This window comes from Schistocerca americana, chromosome 4, assembly GCF_021461395.2.
Source record: "Schistocerca americana isolate TAMUIC-IGC-003095 chromosome 4, iqSchAmer2.1, whole genome shotgun sequence".
Classification (NCBI taxonomy): Eukaryota; Metazoa; Arthropoda; class Insecta; order Orthoptera; family Acrididae; genus Schistocerca; species Schistocerca americana.
In genome coordinates, this window is record NC_060122.1 from 343,595,805 (window position 1) to 343,617,688 (window position 21,884).

At 41.5% G+C, this 21,884-nt stretch overlaps 1 protein-coding gene across 1 annotated transcript in view; it reads right to left on the reverse strand.

The window, feature by feature from the left end:
* LOC124612234 (odorant receptor 43a-like) overlaps nucleotides 1-21,884 on the reverse strand; it is a 71,154-nt gene that overhangs the window by 30,283 nt on the left and 18,987 nt on the right. The window contains exon 3 of the mRNA XM_047140312.1: nucleotides 16,975-17,076. Within this exon, the coding sequence (XP_046996268.1) occupies nucleotides 16,975-17,076 (102 nt within the window). The remainder of the gene's footprint in view (nucleotides 1-16,974; nucleotides 17,077-21,884) is intronic.

Below are 21,884 nucleotides of genomic sequence, written 5' to 3' on the forward strand. Positions count from 1 at the left end.
AACACGTTCATTCCGCTCGTCGCTGAACTTTCAGCACTACTTCCCACAATCTCAGTACTTCGACTCTCCTCTCCAAACTTCTCTATCTGAACATTGCCATAAAGAAACAACTTCTTTCCACAAAATACATCTCATTTCTCCGCTAATAAGGTGCCACTTCCCTTCTGCCATCATTTTACCTCAGACACCTCTCGTCAACTATGTCTCCCCCTCTATAAAATTACAGCAATAAATTTTAACTTGTAGGGCTATCGTATTTAATATTTACGTTTAATGCTACACAGAGCTTCCATCTGAGTCCACACGAAAAATAACAAAACAGATTTACTTACTACATTGGGTTCGTTTATATTTATGCTGCAATTTGTGCAGATATATGAAATACAATCCGCGAAGTAAAAAGTATACAAATCAGTATCAAGCTCACCATCCATAAGTAAATGCTGCTGTACTAATTTAATAACTATTCTCCATCCCAACCGGCCTCATAAGGCTCAACGATACCGACCACCCGCCTGTCATCCTCTGCCAACAGGCGTCATGGGATGTGGTTATGGAGGGACATGTAGCCAGCAGACTAAAGGTCTGGGTGCACCCCGCTTGCCTACAGAGCTCGGTAGACCCAGACGGTGATCCATACAAGTACTAGCTAAGCCCGACAGCGCTTAATTCCGGTGTTACCACTGCGGCAAGGTCGTTGAATATTACTTTACAGTGGAGAAAAATCTCCGTTACAGGAGTAACTAACAATTCGTTTCTTCTGCTTTGTGCTTCACTTGTTTTTTATGTTCAGGTCAGTTTTTTTAGGAAGTGACAAAATCTGATTTACACTCATAAGACAATGGCATGATCCACACACACACATACAAAGCCATCTGTCAAGAACATGAACATATCCCTCTCCTGGAGAGCGTATTCCAGGAGCTAGGAGGAAGGTAATGGGTGTGATTCCTGATCGCTGCAGAAAAGCAACACCCGGGATTTGTCCAGAGCCGCTCCCCGCTAGGCGCCACGGTATGAGTTGTTGATAGATGTGTAAGATAAACGTAAAGTTCCGCGCTCTAGTCCTGATGGGCTAATCGGGCCCGACCGATCTGCGTCTCATTCTCTGCCAATGACGTGATCGGGTTCTACATGAATGGACATGAAGTCAGCACACCCCTCTCCCAGTCGTTGTCATGTTTCTTCATGCTGTAACCGAAACTATTAGTCCAGCAGCTTCTCAGCTGGCCTCACAAGGCTGGGTGCATCCCTTCCTAGTCCTCCCACGAAAGAAAAATCCCTGGCAGTATCAGGAATCGATCCCGCGTCCTCCGTATGGCAGTCAGCCGCACTAGCTGCACGACTACGGAGGCAGACTGAGAGATGTGCAGCCTCAGCTTAAAATCGACGTGTCACTGTGCTCATAACACACGCCACGACGAAGTTCCGTGAATTACGTCAGACAGGCGAATAGTGGGGTGCCGATCTGGCTTAAATTTGTATCCCTTCCTTCTAATGGTCCTGAGAAAGTCTCCGTTCATAACAGTCTAATTAATTAAGTATTCCGTAATTTCGTCAGGACGCCATATTATTTCTAACTATGGTATTTTATTTCACTCTATTGACTGAAGCAGTTACTATTGGCGCCCAACAATACGTTATTATATTCTGTTTCGAATAACAAACCATATTATAGAGCGTATTTGGAAAACTTACTACTGACTTCATAGATTTTTTCCTATAACATTATACAGTACATTTGGAAGTCACAGCTTCAGCCTCAGTAGTGACGGACGGGGTGGCCGAGTGGTTCTAGGCGCTACAGTCTGGAACAGCACGACCGCTACGGTGGCAGGTTCGAATCCTGCTTCCGGCATCGATGTGTGTGATGTCCTTACGTTAGTTAGGTTTAAGTAGTTCTAAGTTCTAGGGGACTGATGACCTTGAAGTTAAGTCCCATAGTGCTCAGAGCCATTTTTTTTTCAGCCTCAGTAGGGGCGACTAGGGCATATTGCCATAGGTGCACGAAGGCAAAATGGTATTATTTCGTTAAACTGCCGTTAGAGTACGCCATCGATCAAGGAATTTGCTGGTGACAAAATCGCTATCTTCCCACAGACGCGCCAGCGCAGGAGATTGCTGAGCAAATAAGGGAACGTATTTTATGTTTTCTTGATAGTGAAAGTAAATTTTGGATGCTCAAGATATATTGGTGTGTACCCCAAGAGGACGCTCTTACTAAACAAGTCCAACAATTATAGCCTAAAGACGCAGAATTATTTTGACACTGTTCTGCCGTTAAACGATTTCGTTAACGAACTAAAATATTTCCAGTTTGGCGATAGGAACAATGATCGACTTGCCACGCCGTCTATTTCTAAGTAAATACTCTTATTAACTTTAATAGGTCCAATATAGTCAAGGTCTAGATAACATCCAAAGCAATTTTTAGGTAAGCGCGTTGTGTACTGCATTGATTTTAAACAGGTAGCAGCTATGTGACAATTGATTTCCTGTTTTTTTCTTTAACTAATCAAATAAAACGAATGTAATATAAATTTGAAATTATTCCTTGTAGAATATTGAACGACATATATTTTCTAGTTTCAGACCTACAGGTATCTTAGAATGTAGTCATGTCTTTACTGATCCTCGTTCTGCCGATTTGTTTGCAGGATGGTTCGAAATTATAGAAAGAAAACTGGGGGACTTAACGTTTCTGAAGCGACTAAGAGATGAACAACAACAGAAGTACAGGGCTATTACAAATGATTGAAGCGATTTCATAAATTCACTGTAGCTCCATTCATTGACATATGGTCACGACACACTACAGATACGTAGAAAAACTCATAAAGTTTTGTTCGGCTGAAGCCGCACTTCAGGTTTCTGCCGCCAGAGCGCTCGAGAGCGCAATGAGACAAAATGGCGACAGGAGCCGAGAAAGCGTATGTCGTGCTTGAAATGCACTCACATCAGTCAGTCATAACAGTGCAACGACACTCCAGGACGAAGTTCAACAAAGATCCACCAACTGCTAACTCCATTCGGCGATGGTATGCGCAGTTTAAAGCTTCTGGATGCCTCTGTAATTGGAAATCAACGTGTCGGCCTGCAGTGAGCGAAGAAACGGTTGAACGCGTGCGGGCAAGTTTCACGCGTAGCCCGCGGAAGTCGACGAATAAAGCAAGCAGGGAGCTAAACGTACCACAGGATGGTGCTCCACCGCACTTCCATCATGATGTTCGGCATTTCTTAAACAGGAGATTGGAAAACCGATGGATCGGTCGTGGTGGAGATCATGATCAGCAATTCATGTCATGGCCCTCACGCTCTCCCGACTTAACCCCATGCAATTTCTTTCCGTGGGGTTATGTGAAAGATTCAGTGTTTAAACCTCCTCTACCAAGAAACGTGCCAGAACTGCGAGCTCGCATCAACGATGCTTTCGAACTCATTGATGGGGACACACTGCGCCGAGTGTGGGAGGAACTTGATTATCGGCTTGATGTCTGCCGAATCACTAAAGGGGCACATATCGAACATTTGTGAATGCCTAAAAAAACTTTTTGAGTTTTTGTATGTGTGTGCAAAGCATTGTGAAAATATCTCAAATAATAAAGTTATTGTAGAGCTGTGAAATCGCTTCAACCATTTGTAATAACCCTGTAGAATGGCATTATATACCAGAGAACTGAACAAAGACTTTAACATTCCTAGAAAACTTTAGAGAGGTACTGCAACAAATTCAGAGTTTTAGAGAGCTGTGAAACAGCAACAAAATTCTGGAATATGCACGTATGTGGCTATGCAAAAAAAAAAAAAAAAAAAAATCTGTCAACATAGTCCTTTGCTTTGTATAAGGGCGATCAAAAATTTCTATTCCAAGGCCGTACAGACCAGAATCGGTATGCCAATCTGGCAAAATGTTCGTGAACATTGATGCAATCATCCCACCGACGAACCAAGTTGAAGGTACCCGTCTGGTAAAACACCGTATCCTGCTGCGTGAAGAGGTCCCTAACTGCCTGCTGTACACCCTCATTCAACCGTGACACTTCAAGGGCTTTTTTAAGGAACCGAAGAAGCCAATGACATGGTGAGAGTTTAGGAATATAGAGCAGATGCTTATGTGACACCCACTTGAGTCAGCTGGCCTTCCAGATCGGTCGGCGTCTTGTGTCGAATCGCAACCAGCACAGAACTTTGCGCACCATTACACAACGGTTGTTTTCGACAGACCTGCTGTCCTATACACATTCTTCATTCTCCGATAAATGTGTTTGTCCTCCAGCAGTCAAGAAAAGAATGGCAGCACGCTGGTCATGCTTGGACGCATTTGGTAATAACATCGCTATGTTTCACGTCTCTGCACTTCCGCACGCACATCAGAAAGACATGAATACCACACTAATCCCTTGCCTACATGCCGATGCTTGTATAGCCGCATCGGAATCGCACTACACTGCATATACGCTGCTGAAATGCCCTCAGACGGAAACTTTTTGATATCTCCTTAAAGTGTTCCTCTTCATATCTTCACTGTTTTAGCAACAACGTCAAATATAATGGAAAATATATAAAATTAAGTTTCTAATAATTTTATGAAAGCTTTATTTATTCAAAGATTATTTAAATATGTAATTAAGACAAATTCATTTTTCCAGGTGTTTGAGCCAGAACAGGAAAACGTGCTTGAAGAGTACCTTATTAAAGCTAGTGACATATACTTTACCCCTTCACCGAAAGGAGTTAGACGGTTTGCCTGTAACTAAAAAATGGTTCAAATGGCTCTGAGCACTATGGGACTCAACTGCTGTGGTCATAAGTCCCCTAGAACTTAGAACTACTTAAACCTAACTAACCTAAGGACATCACACAACACCCAGCCATCACGAGGCAGAGAAAATCCCTGACCCCGCCGGGAATCGAACCCGGGAACCCGGGCGTGTGCCTGTAACTATCCTGTTCCCTGTTAACGTAAAATACCTCAGTCTTGGACTGATTTTGGAATTGGGGGGGGGGGGGGGAGGACGGATTGGTTTTCAGACACTTCACACAATGGCTTCAGCGATTAATGCAACGGAGAACATGTGCCTTTATTTTTCGTATGCCGCGGTGTTAACGGTTAGCTTCATTTCATCAGAGACAGTAATGTTGGAGGCAAAGGTGGTGCCCATCCATCGGAGTGGATGACAGAAAGTAGCTTCTTGAAATACAAACAACATTTTGTATCACGAGTTCGATGTTCAAAAGGCCACCCTTGCTTGGTACTAATTGACAACGATAGTTCCTATTTATCCGCTGTTTGCAAGGAAAATTGTGTCACGCTTTTGTCTTTTCCAGGTTACTATAGCCGCAGCTACAGCACTTCGACAGAAGCGCTTACGGTTCTTTTGTAAAATATGTAATCCTAGCGTGCGGTGCATGAATGGCTTCAAGCAAACGAACAATGACAATATACGAACTATGTGAAAACTTGACTAGTAAGTGCAGTTACGCACATAAATATGTTGTCTGGATTCAAACTCACGGGCATTCCTCCCCCCCCCTCCCCCCTTAAGGATACAGGGAACTTATAAATGGTGGAAAAAAATTTTAATGACTTTATTAAATTCTATAGTCATTCCTGATTACATGATATATATATTATAGGGTTTCAGATGAAAAATGATCTATATGTATAAAATTTTAAAGTTACAGTCATGTATGTCGCTACGCCCGCTTTATTTCTGTACAGAAACCAGTATTATTTTGAAAAGAACTGTGAACTTCCTGTTTCCAGCGATTATATGTGTGATACATTGTATATGTTGGTTACAGTGCAGGTTTCTAGTGTCTGGAAATGATTATCTTTGCTGGTATTTACTTTTGTTTCGCTGAAGAAGTTTGTTTACATGTTACTGAATGTTTGTTGCCAAAGTGCTACATACATTTGCGGAAGTACATATCCTTTAGTGTGCAATAAATATGAACTGCGCCACACATCAAGAAATTCAAGGAGATTTCGTGGTAACCAGTTCACAAACAAAGCAAGCCACACTGTTGAAAGTAACCTATGTATCAGTTCTTCAGGTAAAAAACTCCCACATGGCACGCCTCCTGGTGATTCAAATTTTTGTGTTAACAATGACGCTGTTTATAGTGGATTTGTTGTTGTTGATGTGGGCATCTTATCTTCTTTGATAAAGGAAGTGGCTAAATGTAAACAATGTGATGGTGTGAGCTGTCTGGAAATAACTGAACAACAAAGTAGCAGGAAGGATTTAGCGTCAAAATTAGTTGTTCTGTGTATATCCTGCAATAAATCTACCTTTAAAATGACTTCGGGCATTGTGCATAATTCATATAACGTGAATTTGAAGTTCGTGTATGCAATGCGTGCAGTAGGATGCTCAAAAGTTTTGTGGTTTTATGGACCTTCCTCCCCCTCCCATTAGGTTCAGCAAGTACATAAAAATACTTTTAGGTGCCTTGACGGTTGTGTCTAAAGCATCTATGAAACCTGCGGAAGTAGAAATTGTAAATATTAGTGGAACCAGGGATATTGCTGTTCCACTTGATGGGACATGGCAACGTCGAGGACATCGTTCCTTGAATAGTGTTGTAAGTGCTACTTCTCTGGAGAATGGAAAAGTTGATGTTGAGTGCTTATCTTAGTACTGCCACACCTGCCATGGTAACACTGAAGACATATTGAACATCAATGTTCTAAGAATTGTGATGGTTACAGTGGAGGTATGGAGTGTGATGGAGCTCTAAAAATCTTTCAGAGGTTGGTGCCCGTTTATAACATTAGATATACGAAGGGGACTCTAGCTTTCAATAAAATTAGTGAGTTCAATGTTTATGGTGATAGTATGGGAACAAAACTGGAGTGTTATGGACATGTGCAAAAGAGGATGGATGCTAGATTGACTAAGGTACTAAAATGAAAGGAAAGTCGCTATCTGAAAGAAAATCTCTGTCTGGCCGAGGCAGATTGACAGAAACTGAACTAGACCTTCTTCAGAGTTATTATGGACTGTCCTTTAGACGAACTGCACCTCTGATGACGTTACAGCAATGAGAAAAGCTATATGGGCCTACTACTTTCATAAGTTATCGACAGATGACCACCCTGTTCACGGACATTGCCCTAGAGGAGGGCCGGCCGGAGTGGCCGAGCGGTTAAAGGCGCTACAGTCTGGAACCGCACGACCGCTACGGTCGAAGGTTCGAATCCTGCCTCGGGCATGGATGTGTGTGATGTCCTTAGGTTAGTTAGGTTTAAGTAGATCTAAGTTCTAGGGGACTTATGACCACAGCAGTTGAGTCCCATAGTGCTCAGAGCCATTTGAACCATTTTTGAACCCTAAAGGAGGAGATTCTTGGTATGATTGCCAAAAATAAAAAGAAAGTGGTCAAATATACCGTCATAAGCATGCTCTTCCTGAGCCTGCTATTAATGAATTAAAACCAATTTTTAGAGACCTGAGTGACCCTGTTTTGCTTAGTATATGTCTTCATGAGGGCACTCAGAATACAAAAGAAAGTTTCAACCATTGCATATGGGAAAGATTACCCAAGAATGTTTTTGTAGGACTAAATACATTAAAAGTTGGTGTACTAGATGCAGTGATATGTTTCAGTCATGGAAATCCTGAGAAATTTAGGCAGAATATGTGGTTCTAATATGGAAAATCAATTGCTTGCGTCTGACAGACAATGGGTGAATGAAGTTGAACGATTCGCTCTTCAAGTTACCATAGAACCAAGAGGTGCTAAAAGGAATGCCAAGAGGAAGCTTGAAGATGAATAAATGCTGCAGGATGAAAACAATGCTGCAGGAATGTTCTGCGGTACAGTATAATTGGACTCATATCATCATTCGCAACTTCCCACAAGTTGTATTTTTCAGAATTCAGGTACAAATATTTCCTAAAGTTTATAAAGCATTACTCTAATTTTTTCAGTAACTTGCAATAGTCAATACTTAAGTAGTGGACCTAATCTTTATTGCAGAATCAACAAAATTATTGAAAAAATAACACTTTTATTGGGAAAAAAATTATAAAAATTAGAATGTAAGATGTGATATTTTTTATCCTTGTAATATACATAGTAGGTGGAATTAAATAGATCTAGTACCTCAGCCATCATGTCATGCATACCTGGTAAAAATTTGGTCTCCTTCAAATGTATAACATTGGATTAAATGGTACCTCAATTTGAGGAAGAGTTTTGGAAAAAGAAATTGCGTCAATTTCTTTGTAAGTTTTTAATAACCCTAAGCAGGTTCAAAAATATTCAAAATATTTTTAATTTGTTTAGAAAGTGTGCTGCATTACCTGACATCAACAAAAAATCTGTAAAACATCTACCTTATAAACAGTGCCTGAAAGAAATAGGTGTTGATTTTTACATAATATTGAGCTGGAAAAGTACCCTGTATCCTTAAACAGGTAAAAAGGTAGATTATCACGAAATGTGACTGTTTGTCTTCATACATAAGAGATATGCCTGATCTTGCGGTTGGTTATGATTTAACTGCTGGAGCTAGCCTTTCGAATGCTCAAGAACACATTCTAGGTCTATTCGGTCAGTAACAACGCCTGTTACATTAAACATCACATCACCTGGCCAAATATCCTTCCCAACACCTGAAGAGGTCAGGCCATTCGCGGAATTGTGAAAAAGAAAAGATACAGCAAACAAACGAAAGAGAACTTGAGCAATACTGACAGACACTCGAGCGAAAGATATGTCACCACGCGAACCAGCAAGCCTCCACACAGAAGAAAAGAGAACTCCGTAAAGAGAAATACTTATGGTTGGCGTAAAAACCTGTTTCCTCAAAAAGTGAAAATCGAAAACGTAAATCACATTATAGAACTCCTCAAATAAAGCGCAGAAAGAAAGCAAGCGTTCCTGAGAAAGTTCTTCAAGATGAAGAACACTAGGATGATTCGTCTTAGGTGTCTTAAATCTTTTTTCGCACAGCAATCCGTATGATGAATTGATTCAATATTCAAGTTTTAAGAGGTAGATATATCTGTCATGTGTTAAAAATAAAGTGAAAGAAGTTTCTTGTTAATGTTTAACCTGTGAAGATCCTATCGGGCATTCAGACAATGAATGATTAAAATTTTGTACATACTTTTTATCAGACTTATTACAACAATGATACACGATTTATGAGAATAGTTTTTGTCATTAGGCTTTAGTAATTTGTATTACAACAACTTGAGTATAAACTAGATGTATTTTCAGTTAATAACTAATCTCGTAACTAAATTATATGATAAAAGCTTATGGGCCAGCTTGTCCAAACTGCTGAGTCAACTTGCCCCGTGGGTTGGCATCGGTGTCATTAATGTACTAAATTTCTTTTTATAAATTGACAAATAGTGCGAAGCCATAATTAAATAGTTTAAAGCTGCTGGAATAATGTACCAATGTTTCCACATAAAAAGATATATGTAAACATTGAAAACACAAGAGGGAAAGAAACAACAAGAAAAAGAGGCCAATCTGCCCTAGTCTACCCACTTAATTTGTTATGTAAGGACCTACACCACGATGTCATCACGCGAAAATGCGAGTCTGCAGGAGTTATAGTGCACTCTTACCTGAAATTTACGAAATTTCGATGGAATATATACAGAATTACAGAAGAATATTTGCAGAATTTTGTTGATACAGTATACCCCGGAATTTTGTTGATTCCTTTTGTACATGACCTCGTAATGGAGTAATCTACATCTACACCTACATGGATACTACGTAGATCACACTTAAGTGCCTGGCAGAGGGTTCATCGAACCACCATCACAATAATTCTCTATTATTCCAGTCTCGAACAGAGTAGATCACACTTAAGTGCCTGGCAGAGGGTTCATCGAACCACCATCACAATAATTCTCTATTATTACAGTCTCGAACAGAGTAGATCACACTTAAGTGCCTGGCAGAGGGTTCATCGAACCACCATCACAATAATTCTCTATTATTCCAGTCTCGAACAGAGTGCGGAAGAAACGAACACCTATATATTTGCGTTCGAGCTCTGATTTCACTTATTTTATTACGATGATCGTTTCTCCCTATGTGGGTCGGCGTCAACAAAATACTTTCACATTTGGAGGAGAAAGTTGATGATTGAAATTCCGTGAGAAGATTCTGCCGCAACGAAAAACGCTTTTGTTTTAATGATGTTCACCCCAAATCCAGTATCAGGTTAGTGATACTTTATTCCCTGTTTCGCGATAATACAAAACGTGCAGCTGTTTTTTGAACCTTCTCAATGCACTCTGTTAATCCCGTGTGGTAAGGATCACAGACCGCCCAGCAGTATTCTAAAAGAGGACGGACAAGCGTAGTGTAAGCAGTCTCTGTTATGTTTTCTAAGCGTTCTACCAATAAAATGCAGTTTTTAGTTTGCCGTCCCCACAACATTTGCTATGTGTTCTTTCAAATTTATGTTGTTTATAATTGTAATTCCTAGGCATTTAGTTGAATTTACGGCCTTTATATTTGATTGATTTATCGTGCAACCGAAGTTTAACGGATTCCTTTTAGCACTCATGTGGATGACCTCACACTTTTCATTACTTAGCGCCAATTGCGAGTTTTCACACCATACATATATCTTTTCTAAATCGTTTTGGAATTTTTTTTAGTCTGCTGATGACTTTACTAGACGATAAACGACAGCATCATCTACAAACAACCTGGCTGCTAAGATTGTCTCCTAAATCGTTAATATAGATAAGGATCAACAGAGGGCCTATAATACTACCTTGGGGCACGCCAGAAATCACTTCTATTTTACTCGACGATTTTCTGTCAATTACTTCGAACTGTGACCTGTCTGACAGGAAATCAAGAATCCAGTCACATAACTGAGACGATATTCCATAAGCACGCAATTTCACTACATACCACTTCTGTGGTATAGTGGCAAAAACCCTCTGGAAATCTAGAAATGCGGAATCAGTTTGAAATCCTTTGTGATTATCACTCAACAATTTGTGTGAGTAAAGAGCTAGTTATGTTTCACAATAAAGATGTTTTCTAAATCCGTGTTGACTGTGTGTCAATAGACCGTTCTCTTCGAGATAATTCGTAAAATCCTGCTGCATATCGACGTAAATGATATGGGTCTTAATTTAGTGGATAATGTTGTTAATGCTGCTATATCACCGTACACAGTTTGCAAAAATGACACAACAAGTTTTAGAGAACGTAACAAACTGAATAGAATTTCAGTTTTACTGTGATAATATATAACTGTCATGTTACACCTCGTACAACACAACTTAATTATTACAAACATTTTTTACTCATATCCTACAGAAAAACCTATAACGTCATCCGTTCCTGGAAGTAGTTGATATTAAATGTGAACATTAGTACAACATGATTCGTAACATAAATGAGTCATTGAGCAGTCATGTCACTTGGCACAGTAAATCTACTTTATTAACATGTTTTTCATTTACTTCACTGTATATGTTTTGTCAAAAAATACCACATTTTTTTCTGGAAAATGACTTCCTTTTTGATTAAACTAAAACAATCGTTGCTCAGCAATTGCGTATTGTCACATTGTCGGCAAGAGGACTAAAACTTGGGGCCCGTCCTTAGAGCCTATTCTTTAACTCTGCCAAAAACTGGCTAACTAAAGGAGGTTTTTCATTTCATTTATTTTTACTCCCTATTTTGTCGTCTTACAAGAGGTTTATAGGCTATTAGTTATGTAATGTCAACCTCTCTCAGCTATGTGTTTTCATACGCCTCAGATGTTAAAATTTGTAACATTTCTTTGAAATACGTGTTACTGAAATATTACATTGTGATTATTGTGTGTTATGATATAGGCAGTTTCGGTAATGCTAGCCGGACGTTGTGGCCGAGCGGTTCTAGGCGCTTCAGTCCGGAACCGCGCTGCTGCTACGGTTGCAGGTTGGAATCCTGCCTCGGGCATGGATGTGTGTGAAGTCCTTAGGTTAGTTAGGTTTAAGTAGTTCTAAGTCTAGGGGGCTGATGACCCCAGATGTTAAGTCCCATAGTGCTTAGAGACATTTGAACCATTTTTGTAATGCTATGGTCAAGATGTATACGTCAGTAAACTACCAAAGCGAAGTGGAGTGGAGTGAAGTGCGCCACGGCCTGCAGAAATCAGTAAGCTTCATTTGAGTAAAGAAAGAAGGACACCCTGTCAGTCCGAAAAGTTCCGAGAGAGACTTTTAAGCGACGTCAGCCCTGTAACTGTGAAAGCAGCCTGAACTAACAACTGTAAATCATAGATATCCATTCGACCGGTCAGTTGTGAGCGGGTAGTGTTAAGTGCTGGACATGTGGCCGTTCTGTGTCAACGTGTTCTGGAGTAACGAACTGAACACCTCTATATAAAACGTGCAACACATTCTTGAGAACATTTTGAAGAAGAGAAAAGAGTGTGCAATGTTGTGAGCGGGTAGTGTTAAGTGCTGGACATGTGGCCGTTCGGTGTCAACGTGTTCTGGAGTAACGAACTGAACACCTCTATATAAAACGTGCAACACATTCTTGAGAACATTTTGAAGAAGAGAAAAGAGTGTGCAATGTTTTCCCTGCATACCTTGACTTCCGCACAAAACCAACGAAGCGTAGACAACTGGCAAGACTTTTGGCAAACTCATCCCAGGTGACGAAACTTGGTTTTATCACTACGAACCTACCACAAAACGACAATCTGGAGAAATTCACATAAAGGGTCACCGCTTTGATGATACAATGGACATTCAAGGCAACGTGGCGTGCGATTTGAACCATACCCCAAAGAAGAACTTTTCTTGCAGTTTCACATGGTTGTATGAGCATTCTGTGGGCCGTACTCAAGTGTGGGATGCTACTGAGAACACTTGAAGAATTAAAACTTCCACCTTAAAGTTTCTTATTTTTATTAATCCAGTTTCGATCGGGCATGTCCTACCTTCACTTCGAATTTGGTAACTCAGTTCTGCAAAAGGATATACATTTCAGTTTTTTGTTAAAGGATATTTTGTAACAATACCCAAAAGGCCAAAAATTACGCTTTTCCTTAACCTTGCCACAGCAGATTCGTAGAATGTAACAACGAATTTAATGGTCATTGCTAGTTTTCTAATTCGTTGGCTTTACGTGTAGAACGTTCACCAATGGTTTGGCGAGCTTGGAAGCGGCAATAAGAGCGTACTCTGTGAGAAGTTTTAAAATTCTGGGAAGGAGTTAAGGATCTCGTAGTGACAGTATGGAATATTTTACGGGGCGGAGCGACCTCTGAGAAATCTTCGAGAAAATCGTTGCTTCATGCATCCCTTCAACTGGTGTGTTATTAACTTCTGTTCGCAGAGCTGAGTATGTATTGAAACTGAAATCTTACAAAGTAACGTTAGTGTGTCGACTAACTAGTTCAGGCATATTGATCGACTTATTGGATGTGATAGAGATGATAGTCCTGAAATAGTATTATAATTTTTTTTTGTGACGTGCTGCTGCACTTCCTGTGCGTGATGTGAAAACAAGAATGGCGGATAATTAGTGCTACACGAATTGTCAGATAGATTTTTCTCTGACATACCATAACTCCTGATATGGATGTAACAGTACACTGAAACGTCTTTTTCCTAGCGAACTAACAAATAAACATCTGATCCAAGACATGAAACCGTACACACTGCCAAGATATCGGTCAACGTTTACTTTAAGCCTCTAGTAAATTGTAAAGATGGGAGAATTTTATCGATGATTACTGCTGAGCAATCAGGCGAAACACTAATAGAAAAATGTGTTTATGCTAATTTTTGCACAAATGTGTTACAGAAGCAATAAATTATAACGGGTCTCGAAGAACCCTGATTTGCTGACGTATCTAAAAAACAGTATCTCGTGCCAAAATGTCCGAGCAACGACGGCAGGCCTCAATTCAGACCTCTTATTTATACGCTTGACAAAATTAGCTGCAACTGTTTATTTCTTGTCGATTCCATAAGTTCACGTTCGACGTACGTGCCATTATCAAGTGTTCCTGTTGACACTACCTTTACATATCATTTTACTCTACGTCAGTATAGCAGTACTATCAAATTTTATATGAGATTTTATCTTATATATACGTCGAGATGAAGTGACGTCCATAAATCAGCTTGGAACTTAATTTTTATTATGTACTACGTTGTTAACATATGTCACGTATTTACTTTCTGTAGAAGAATAATAGCGAAATTTCTTTTGACAATTACAAATTTGTAGGTCATTCCAATGTCAGTGTAGTAGCACTACGAGATTTTGTCTTATATTGTTGCTACTCACGTCTATGTGAAGTGATGTCCATAAATCATTTTAGAACGTAAGTTATTTTATGTACTTTGTTGTTAACAATCTATAAATATGTCGTGCTAATTTTTGAAAGTTGTAAAATGACAAATCGTTCAAATGATATTTTATGTTTACAAGTAAATTATTTCTTAGGTAGTCGGAGACGTTTTTTTGCCAAAGATATTGTGCATTTGTAGATATGCAATTTTAATGCATTTTATGGTTTTTTTGTTTATCGTATTGTGTTCAAATCTTTTCTCTGTTATTTCAATGAAGTTGTCCCGGTAATTTCTGTGTTTGAGATCCGTCCGTTCATTTAGAATGTCATTCAGAATGGCATTTACATCGAAACAAGCTTGCCGTGAACTTACGTGATCAACAAGAGATAAACAGTTTTCATAATTTTGTCAAAAGTGTAAAGAAGATGTCATATCACGACGTTATGCAAGTTGTGCGCGCATCAGAGAAGAAGTTAAGCAGTTCTCCACTGTGCTGTAATTTGGAACGATCGATGCTCCAGGCCAAGATTAAACGTAGAGTTGAATGTGTTTCATACCGAAGTGAAGCTTTGTCACTGATTTTCCGGCGCATAGCTTGTAATGTTTTCTGGAAAAACACACGAAGAATTTTGTTGCTGCATTCGCGCTTTTACGGTTGGCGGTTCGAACTTCGTGTAAGTGAAGGTTTTTGAGTGATAATATCGCAATTTGATCATTGCTTGAAGCCTTATAGCTTGAACGGTATTATTTGGGAGTGTAATTGATTACATGCATTACGTAGACAGCTCATCAACTCACTGGCTGCATTGCTCATCTTATCGACGATATTTAAGAAAAGTCTTAAAGATTTTCTTCTGATAATTAGACTGTGGGACAATGGAAGGGAAAGATGAATATAAAAGGGCTTGTCTGACGTATGTGGTGAAACAGATCAAAAACCCTTACTAGTTAGAGTGATTTTGCCATGAGTGATAAGGTCCTGATAGCATCAAAAGAGGAGGTCAGTGAAGAGAGTAGCGTGTCTCGAGAAGAAAAGAAAGGAAATTAAATCTACTTAGCATTGTATAGGATATGTTACTAGAATTAGACTCTAATGTAAGATAATTAAATAGTAAGATGGATGTCAGTTATAAGGGTATGAGATTTGATAGTCAAGAATTAAGATATAAGTTAGACTCTAATACTGTTAAATCAAATTCTAATAGTGTCAAACCGGAGGGTAAAACAGATGATAATTATAAGGTACTGAAGTCTGATCTGTATAAATTTGAGCCCAATTGTTAAACATTCAAATCAGATTTAAACCTAAACAAGTGAACTAAGAAGGGTTTTTTTTAGGTTGAGTTCAGTTTAATGCAGCAAGCATTGGGAATAACTGTACAGTAAGAATTGAATAGATGCCACGAGAATTTTTCAATATTCAAGGAGGGAGTCTCTGAAGAAGTACGTAATTTGAGCATCGAAACCACGCACCGACAGGTTGAGGAAGGAACAGATGTCAGACACTATCGGCGCCAGTAACACTTAACTCACTGAAATAACGAATTTTTATGAACTAGCATTAAGAACAAAGCCGAGGTAACTGAAACATTATCCACTGATATAAGTAAGATGAAATCTGATGTAAAACAACAGGTGGAGGCAGTACAGGTGAAATGTGTTGGCTAACACAAAATAAGATGCTTAAATCTGGTGTTGAAAACCTATAAATCAAACCAATCGCAATGTAATGCAAGTACGTATTTTAGACTGGTGTATGATAGGGATTCAGCGAGTAATGATGAATTTGTACTACTTAGGTGGATTAATGATGATCCAGCGGCCAACCTACGCTCAGCTGCTATTGTGAAATTATTCGAGGGAATGAAGGGATGTAAAGAAAATTAATATTTTTGTTGATATTTAAGAGGAGGAGTAATTGTATAGCCTACCAAATATTTAGATAACTTTAAGAGATGAGATGTGTTCCCGTTAGCCCTTAGCAAGGCATTTATATGTCTGAGCGAGTACAGTGGGGTGTACATTTAGTAGTTCGGTGGAAAGTAAAGACTTGAGATGTATCTACTGCCAGAATCCCAGTGATGGATATGTTATGTTGAGGACTCCTGATATCATGACAGGTGCGGTGTTTCTCATGTTGCCAGTCACAGGGCTGGAGGGACTTTCAGTTATGTCAATGGAGGAACAGCAGGAGTTATACCATTGTAGTTCTTTACACCGATTTACTTTTATTTACTTATCTCAGGAGGGCAATGGTCTTGTCATAAATTTATTTGCCTGCTCTTGAAGGAGAAGAGTCTTAGTAAGAGGATTTTATATCACTTCATAATGCAAGGAACACTCTTAAGTATTCAGTTTTTTTGTTGCTGCTGCATGAAATTTAACGTTATACAGAATCAATGGACCGCCGACAGAGAGTAAATTTAGTGTTAAGTTTATTCTTTGGTGGCACTAAAGCGTGGGTGCGCGGTAGGTCATGAAATTAATTTTGTGGAATCCCATACTGTGAATATTTTACTGTCGAGAAAGATTTTTTGGTAGTATGCGTGTTTCCCGTAAAGTTAGTTGTATAAGTAGAGGAGCTTTTATGTTAAAGCAAAGTGTGAAAGTGTTGTAGGTATAAATTACTTGAGTCGTGAAAGAGGGGAAAAACGAAAATAATTGTCTTCACCTGTTCCCGGACGCTGTGAGCTCCGAGACAGTAGACCAGCAGCTGCATGCTGACTGCTGGTGCCGTTACCAACACCTTGATCAGCGACCCGCTCTCGGCGTTCTGTGAACAAACGATATTCCCCTCATTTCTTCATCGATGTTTTAGTGTCACACAATCTGGATTACGAAGCTCGAATTTCTCCACCTTCGGCAACACACGGTAACGAGAGCAAAAAACGTGTGTTTTATATATTTACTAATTAGTGCATAGCGTAGGAACTAAGTTGTCTCTTCGTGTTTCCTGTCCACCGAACGACACTACGGACGAGCGAAGTCTATCCAGTGTAAGTCACAAACGTTCAGCGGAGCTGTCGGTTATTCACTCCAAGGCAAAAAAGCGACGCACCACGAAGGAATTATCCCAATGATACAGAAATTAGTAGATGTGACGTACATGTAGCCTGTTCATCGAGGCTCAGACCTAAGCGGGACTCATCACTGAAGACGCCAGTCAATGAGATTCCAGGCCGAAGACGTGTCTGGAGACGCCACAGAGAGCGCTGCTATACAACCGGACTGTTGCCCGCCATACTGCTCGACAACCAGCAGAGGTCTGGGGTGCCACGTTTTTTTCATAGGAGGTCCCCTTTGGTTGTCATCTGCGGCACCCTTGCAGCACAGCGATACGTCGACGATGTTCTACGCCCTGTTTTGTTACCATTTGTGGCAAGTCTTCCTTGACTTACATTTCAACAAGATAATGCCCGCGTGCACACGGCTAGAGTTTCTACTGCTTGTCTTCGTGGTTGCCACATTCTACCTTGGTCCGAAAGGTTGCCGGATCTCTCCCCAGTTGAGAATGTTTGGATCATTCTGGGCAGGGCCCTCCAAACATTTCGTCATTCTGACGATCTAACGCACCTCTTGGACTGAATTTGACACGATATCGCTCAGGAGATCCAACAACTCTTTCAATCAATGTCAACTCGAATAACTACCATTGCATAATGGCCAGAAGTGGACCAACGCTTTATTGGGTTGGGTTGGGTTGATTTGTGGGGAGGAGACCAAACTGTGTGGTCATCGGTCGCATCGGATGGGGAAGGATGTCGGCCGTGCCCTTTCAAAGGAACCATCCCAGCATTTGCCAGAGGCGATTTAAGGATGTCATCCTTCTTGAGAAAGTTTATGTTGGCACAATACCATGGGTTTATGGCTATGTCTCAAAAACGTCTCTAGGAGATCACTCAGGAACAGAGGGGCGTTTTACATTCGCAAAGAGATCCCAGGCACAGGCATTACACTCCTCCCACCTGGCTGTGGCATGGCTGACACCATCTTTGACTTGTGCGTATTCAATATCTATGTCCTATCTCGCTCCACAAATCGTTGGCAGTGGTCCACATTCTTCGCAGACGACACGACTCCTCTATTTTCCAGACGTTATGATCGCTTCGTCGTGGGTGGCGATTTCAACTGTGTAGAAAGACGAGACACCTGGTTATTAGCCATGCCCAACGTTGTGCACTTTAGTCGAAGAGCCGGCCGGTGTGGCCGTGCGGTTCTAGGCGCTACAGTCGGGAACCGAGCGACCGCTACGGTCACGGGTTCGAATCCTGCCTCGGGCATGGATGTGTGTGATGTCCTTAGCTTAGTTAGATTTAATTAGTTCTAAGTTCTAGGCGACTGATGACCTCAGAAGTTAAGTCGCGTAGTGCTCAGAGCCATTTGAACCATTTTTTAGTCGAAGAATTTCAACTCGTGACTTTTGGGAAATAATTCACGGTGACGTCCTTGGTTATACCAATTATTCAGCGCATTCTGCGAGCAGACTCGATCGGTTTTATGTCTTTGTGCACCTTGGAAACACAGTCTTCCAAGCAGAAAAATGGCCCCTCGCGCTTTATGGATCATTGCGCCTTCATCATCACGCTCATTCTACCACCTCAGTCTGTCTGGTGCAGCAATGGGTTCTAGAAGCTTAAGGCTGCCCTACTTGGAAACCCTCATTGCCGACAATGTACCGCCACTACATGGGTAGCCTGTGAAAAGCATCTCCCATTGCATGCTTATTCCACTGGTGGCTCAAATGTGCGAAACCTGCAGTCACCAAGATCTTCATGCAATGTGGCAAGGAAGCAGCAGCATGGCATCGGGACACCACCAACGTTCATTGGACCGTCCTTTGTGAACTCAATGCTGGTGTCCATAGGGAACATCAGTGCACTAAAGACCGTCTCCTCCCGCTCCAAACGCGATAAATTGTACGGCGTCGTGGTGAGTTCGCGACGAAAGTACCTTCTACACGAGGAATCGCTGTCCACAATTCACACAGCATCTGACCATCGTCGCTGACGTCGATTTTGGTTTCTGAACTCGCCACACAGTAGTCGCCACACAACGCAGGCAGCGGTGGCGCCTGCCTTCGCCGACCGCTACCGCCACTTTTACGACGACTGTTCGATGGCGGTGCCAATTCCTGATGGCTCCGCCTTGCTCCTGGACGGAGTCTCAACATTGCAGAGTCAACATCAATGATGTCTGCGATCACTGCGGACGAGGTGGAGGACGCAATTGACAAGAGGATGAAGAACAAGTCACTGGGACCAAATGGTCTTCCAAGGGAGTTCTACTGGGCGTTCACCACTTTAATACTCCCTCGCTGGACAGAGATACTTCAGGAACTCTGTACTTCTGCCTTACAGATACCACACGAATTTGTCACTGACGTTCTTCTACCAGTGCCTAAACCATCAGGAGCGACCAATGTCTCTTCATATCGCCCCCTTACATTAATGAACGCAGATTATAAAACCTATATGTGCCCCTTAACGGCGTGCACACGCACAGTCTTACCTTAGGTCCTTTTACCAGATCAGACTGCATATGGTTGGGATACCTTTCAAACGGCTTTGGTGGATAGCTGTGACCTCATCACGATAGCCACAGGTTGTCATCTCTGTGTGCCGCCGATCTCCATTGATTTTGCAAGTGCCTTTCATCACATTCGACACCCATTTCTCCTATTGGTGTGGCAAGTATGAGGTTTCCGCGGCTCTTTGTGGATGCTATTCGACAGCTTCTGCTTCGTGGTGTCCCTGTGGTCCAGGTCAATTGGAGACTTGTTGGACCAATACCTACATGCCACTGTATTCCACTCTGTGCACCAAGGATGCCGCATTCCACATTACTGCGTGCCATCGCACTGGAGTCCCACATCACCAGTCTTACAACTCGCCCACAGGGTCTTACCTTGCACAATCATATCTATCGCTGCTGGCCCTATACAGATGAGCTCCTGAACCACTCCACACCGGAACTCAATGACACTATCCACTGGATCAAGCAGAATGGACATATTTTGGGTAGCATCCTTAACTTCGGCAAATCAATGACGATGCATATTGGACATGCACTCGAGACTTGGGCGCTGGACCTGCTTCCTATCTGTGCCACTCTCTGTTGCTTAGCGACAAGTGCAGGGGCTCCGCACACTGCGCCGTGGCATTGCTTACTGCCAGTTTTTACAGTCCATACTGCACCATGTTCGCTAACATGTCCACTGTAGTTGGTGTGTGTTCTACATCAACACATATGTGGTCCCTAAACCGGTACACTTTGCCCAAATCCTCCCAATCCTGTTACTCCTTGGTCACAGTTTCAGTTGGCTTTCGGGTACTTCATGTCAGCTGGGACTCTTTTCAAGGTCCACTTCAAAACTCTACCACTGCCTCCTCTAAAAGGCGTCCTTGGACTTGTCAATGTGTGAGCATGATCCACCGCTCTCTTTGCGCATACTATGTTTCAGCATTGGCGGGGGTTCTGTTCATCTCTAACATGCAGTCTCTTGGATGTCCTTTGACTAGCTTCTCTCCAACCCGCGATCGGCTAGCACATGTCTCTCCGGTGTTATTCCTTACCATATCGTATTTCGTCGAACTCAGTTACGTTTGGAACAATCTCCCAGTTACCCACGCTCCCTGTGGGAAGGACTTTTATCCTTGTTTACATCGTCCACTCCTCCCGCACCATGGAGGTATAGCACCCAGACGTTAACTGGCAGATGGCTTGGAGATTCTTCCATGCACCCTCTTTACTATCGAACTTGTATGTACTTTGGTATGTCATAGTCAACAATACGTTTCCGACCAATCGATGACTACAACATATAGGACTGGTTACGTCGCCACTTTGTTCTGACTGCCAACTTGGCAAAACCAGCGAACACCGTCTGAACTGCCCCCTGAAATGTGACGTATGGCTCCTCATCCAACGCATCATGACTTCGGAATTCCTGCTGTTGCCCAGACGTCACATTACCTTCTTGCAAAACAGCATACCCTCATCTGGTTTCGAGGAAGGCTTTAGAATAACTCTTTCACAACTGCCCACATATATTCTTCGACTTCTAGAATCGCGTTGTGATCGCGCACAGTAAGCTCACCCTGTCGCCCCATTACCAACGAAATTTCGCCGGATATCTCGTCCACAGAGTTTTTCTTGACCCCGCTCCCCCATATAGTTGGAGTGTGCCCTGTCTCCCCATTTCGTGACGCATCCTTGATCACTTTGCACCGTAAAATGCACTAACATGTAATGGCCAACGAACGATATTGTACGAACACAAAATAATAAAAAAAAATTAAAATAAAAAAGGAAAAAATCAAACCTTGTTTTATGGTTATTGGAATCTGCTATCCCTTATTCACATCGCCCGTAAAGATCGACGCTCGAACGATTGCCACATTTTCGTTATCTTAGGTTCCTTAGGAGGAAGAGGTGGGTTGGGGGGGGGGGGGGGGGGGCGTTAGGTGTAGCTTGGACGGCAACGCCTGAAGAAGGATCAGTTTATTTTTGTTTGGTAGGGTCCCAACTGGCGGTGCCCCGTAAGGCTAGTCCTGATTTTTTTGTTGTCTTTTGCTGTGTACC